We start from the raw sequence: 4,831 nt of genomic DNA on the forward strand, positions 1-4,831 counted from the left end.
TGATGACTATTTTTGTTCAATCTTGATTGTGGGTGCTTGATTCTTGACTTGGGACTAATGAAGATTTGATTTTTAGAATTAGGGTTGTGATTTCTTGGATTATTATTTCAGATCGGTGCTTTGTCTGATGTTAATGGTAAAAGGGTGTTTTTTTGTGTATGTGAAGTTCTTTTCTTTCATGGTTGGACTTGTCTTTTGTTAAGAGTAGGATCTCTTTACTTGACTAATTAGATTTTCACTTGCTGAAGATTCCTATATGTATTTGTATGTGTGTAAAAGGGCACCCGGTGCATTAAAGCTCCTGCTATGAGCGGGGGCAGGGGAAGGGTCGGAGTCCGCAAGGGTCTATTGTATGCAGCCGTACCTTACATTTCTATAAGAGGCTGTTTCCATGGCTTGAACCCACGACCTCTGGTCACTTGGCAAAAACTTTTCCAGTTACTCCAAGGCTCCCCTTCCTGCATTTGTATGTGTGTGATTCACTGATTCTTTAGTGCTTATTTTGGTGCATTGGGATGTGTGTGTATAGCAAGATTAGGTGCTTGATTTGATTTAAAGTGGCTAGAGAAAAGTGTCTTATCAAGTTTTGACTTAGATTGTGATAAGAAATTTTTCATCTCTCTCCTTTGATGAGATTACCAAAGTGCTGCAAGATCCTTTTGGAGTCTTCAATCATTCATACCAGCAAGCATTTGAAATGTGTACTCCATTCTTTATATTTCTAGCGTTTAGTTTGTCTTATGGAGTACTACCATATTTGGAGTTGAATTTTGAGGAAGGTTGCTGGATTATTGTTAACATGGTTAGACAACCTTATGCATAAAGGATTTTGCGACTGATTAATTTTGTTGGGGTTATATTCTCAACATGGGATTTCCAGCTCAAAGTTGCTCCTTTTGATTACCGGCCCCATGGTATTCAACCTTTGGCTTAGGATCCCAAACATATCTTTCTCTGATGTGCTGTTAGCGTCTGTCTTTATATTGTTTGCTCATTCGAAGTGATCATTCTTTTAAATCTTAATGTTTGTCATAGTTATTAAACTAAAGCACCTTCTTTGAGGACAGTTATATGAAATGGCGTGCTGCTGCTGTTAAAGGGTATGTAGTGTTTTAAGGGTCAGGCAACACACATCCCAACAGTTGTTAGTTCTTTCTGTCTCTGATTATCTGGTGACTCTTGTGTACTAAGTTGAAGTACGAAATTAAGCTTTATTGTTTAACGTTATCCTCTTTGGGATTTCCAGATTGGGGAACATGTGATCAATGGTTAACTTGACTAATCTTTTGGTTGGATGCTCGGATTCTTTGCCTAATCTTTCTTTGTAGCACTGCCCCAGCTTCAGTACTACCATTTTTCTGTTTACATTCAGGATCAAGTAGTTTTAGATCGCTCTTTTACGAAGTGAGGATGAGGATACTTCTGCAGCTAACATTTCTCTTTAAGTGGTTAGATTTTCTAATCATACCACTGGGCAATGTCTTTAGCTGAAACCAGTCAAGCTACCATATCTGATGATGTTGATGACCTGATTGTGAAGGGAATTTTATTTATGTAGTGGAACAGTATTAAAAATTTGAGCTTATTAATAAAAAAAACCATGCCCTAGGGTCACCGGAAATTTCTGTGCTACCAAGTAGGTAGTGTAAAACAACATTCACATACCTTCTGGGGTCTAGGGAAGGTGCTGCGTACACAGCCTTACCGTACTCTGGGAAGGTAGAGAGGGCACCAAGTAGATAGTGTAAGTTCGCAAAACTAGAGCTGTATGTGTGATTGGAACACACTAGTATATTATTTTGTCTTGAGTGTCAAAGAGACTTTATGGGACATTTGTCTAATTGTATGGACTGATATGGAGAAGAGGTGTCTATGGAACTTGTACTTCCATTGACAAATTTGTGATTCTCTGACATATCATCCACATCTGTTGGATTAACAGAATTTTCTTGAAGATGGCCTAGTCATTTTGAACAGCTCTTTAGTTGCTTGTTTCTTATGATTGGTTGGGCACTTGAGGGATTGTATTCTGATGATCCCTTTTGCAGGATTCTTTCATAAGCTTGATTGATTGTCTTCAACATCTGAACTACCAACAGCTAAAACTGCGTGCTGCACTGATAACTCATCAGCAAAGTTGCCAACTGTTCCTAGGATTCTACTCATATTTGGCTAGCTATGGTATTTCATCAAATTCAATGTGTTGCTATTACTAGGTTTCTTTATGTCATTTTCTCCCTGTATCCAAATGAATTAGTTCTTGCTTTTTTCCGTTTCCTTATCTTGTGATTGAATAATTTAGTATGGTATTCTGGGATTTGTCAATTGATAGTGATCTAAATTTTATTCTTGGCGTAGGCAACTAATGAAAATCTCCCACCAAATGTGATAAAACAATTGGCAAAGGAACTGAAAAATCTTGATGAAACTCCTCCTGAGGGCATCAAAGTTGGTGTAAACGATGATGATTTTTCAACCATATTTGCTGATATTGAGGGCCCAGGTATGTTATGTTTGGTGTATGTTCCAGTTCTTGAAACATGACAGTTGTTCTAATTGCTCTATCTAACTTGCAGCTGGGACTCCTTACGAGAACGGGGTTTTCCGCATGAAGTTGATTTTGACACATGATTTCCCTCATTCCCCACCAAAAGGTTTTTCTCCATATTGCCATATTTTCAAGTTTTACCTGCGTGACATGCTGTCTTTTACTTGTATCTGGTTTAACTTCCCAGTAGTTTTTGTTTCAATCAGTTGGACTCCTTCTGTATTGATCACAATTCAAGAGCCTAAGTGTATTTTCCCCTTTATTCTTTCGTTTAGACTCTCCAACTGTATATGCAGTTCTAAATCCGTGGCATTATTATTGTGAGAGCATATTTTTCTCTGGGATAAGCTACAATTGCTAGTTCTTCAAGAGAAAGATCTTTGTCAATTCTCATGAAAATTTTTAAGAGACGATACATAGGCCATGCATTTCAGAAGCATGCCAATATGGCTGAGTACATAATTTACATTTTGTTTTTTTTTTTCTAGGTTATTTTCTGACCAAGATTTTTCATCCCAACATTGCTTCCAATGGTGAGATCTGTGTCAATGCTTTGAAAAAAGATTGGAGTCCTAGTTTGGGCCTACGACATGTTCTCATGGTAAGTTTCTGTTTATTTCAAGTAAAAATTGAGTCTGCCTGGAGGACTTTGAAGATACTGTGTGAACTGACATAATCCTGTTTTTGATGGTTTTTTGTAACAGGTGGTAAGATGTTTACTTATCGAGCCATTTCCAGAATCTGCGTTAAATGAGCAAGCTGGCAAGATGCTTCTTGATAATTATGATGAGTATGCTAGACATGCAAGGTGAGTTAGCGTGGCCTAGTGTCACCTCCACTTCTATGATTTGCCTCGTTTTATTTGGCATTGTCATGCATGGTTTTGTCGTGCTTCAAGTTGCATCTTATTTTTGTGGAACTTATAGAAATGTCAACCGGAGACTAAATTGTTTCTGATCATGATATCTGGTATAACCAAAAAGAAGATCAAGTGACCCAACTCATGCTCAGTTCTCTTTGTATAGATGTAAAAACCTGGAATTCCTTCTCATAAATCCGATGGCTAAGTTTAGTACCAACTTAAGTCACTCTGGCTGACTTAGCATAGTTTTGGGGGATCGTAGGGGATATTATTTCAGTTCAACTTACACCCTGCTCTATCCGCCCTTGGTTGATGAAAAAATAGGATGCCTTTTGTAGTTTAAAGTAACATTTAGCTTTTCTAATGCACTTCCTGACCTTACTGGTCTAATGTTCGTCGGTGTTTAAACATGCAGGCTTTATACCAGTATTCATGCTAAACCAAAGACTAAGTTAAAAACAGGAGCTATTTCCGAGTCAACAACAGCCCTAAATGTTGGCCAGACACACACTTCACTGTGTAACGTTGATCAGAAGACTCTGGCTTCTGGAGGCGTTCCCCTCCAACAGCCTTCTCCGCTAGCCCCTACAGCTAACATTGTAAAAGGAGGAAACAGTTTGGACCAGCCACTCACTGCGGAGACAGCGGTTAGTGGGTCAGCAGCACCACCGTCACTAACCATGAAGAAGGAAGCTGGATTGGCGAAACTCCCTGCAGACAAAAAGAAGATCGATGCAAGAAAGAAAAGCTTGAAAAGATTATAACTTGTTTTTAATGGATTATGTGACTAAATCATCTACTCTTTGTTGCTTTTGTTTGATAGATGGGAGAAGCAGTCCTGCAGAATTGAATTTGTATTGTCCCCTGATAAATGAAATGGATTTATTTCAGTTGCTTCTTTCTAGTTTTTTAGTGTCTATCGTACAATGGGACTCCCTTCCCCGGGCTCCGCATATAGTGGGAGCTTAGTGCACCAGTATCATCAGTCTGCAGTGCACCGGTATCATCAGTCTGTAGAGTACTATGCAATTGCAGTGCACCGGTATCATCAGTTTGCAGTGTGTGCAATTGCAGTGCACCGGTATCATCAGTTTGTAGTGTGCCGTGCAGTTGCAACTCAATCAAGATACTGTAACTAATAATATGCAATGTGGCAAAGCCTCATGGTTGAAGTTGAAGGATGTTGGAATATGAAATTAGACTTTTTGAATGATGTTCATATTCACATTTCCTCTATGAATTGTGTTCTTGTTCATATTCATAAATGGAGATGTAGGGTGCAAGTTTGAAGTTTGATACTGAAGGAGCCTTGAAGAAACGGTAAAGTTGTGTCACTGCGATCTATAATTGTTGCTTAGTCCTAAATAAGTTGGCATATAAAAGGGTAAAGTAGGTGTAGGTCGGCCAGCTAGTGTAGGACT

At 38.7% G+C, this 4,831-nt stretch overlaps 1 protein-coding gene across 1 annotated transcript; it reads left to right on the forward strand.

The window, feature by feature from the left end:
* Positions 1-2,048: 2,048 nt before the first annotated feature.
* Positions 2,049-4,300, forward strand: LOC124885413 (ubiquitin-conjugating enzyme E2 22-like; the record flags this gene model as incomplete). Its single annotated transcript, XM_047404458.1, is given in 6 exon segments — positions 2,049-2,181; positions 2,359-2,503; positions 2,577-2,654; positions 3,037-3,149; positions 3,253-3,356; positions 3,826-4,300. Coding segments are annotated over 6 exon segments (792 nt in total). The 3' UTR covers positions 4,175-4,300.
* Positions 4,301-4,831: the final 531 nt, after the last annotated feature.

Source organism: Capsicum annuum, unplaced genomic scaffold (genome assembly GCF_002878395.1).
Source record: "Capsicum annuum cultivar UCD-10X-F1 unplaced genomic scaffold, UCD10Xv1.1 ctg59910, whole genome shotgun sequence".
Taxonomy (NCBI): Eukaryota; Viridiplantae; Streptophyta; class Magnoliopsida; order Solanales; family Solanaceae; genus Capsicum; species Capsicum annuum.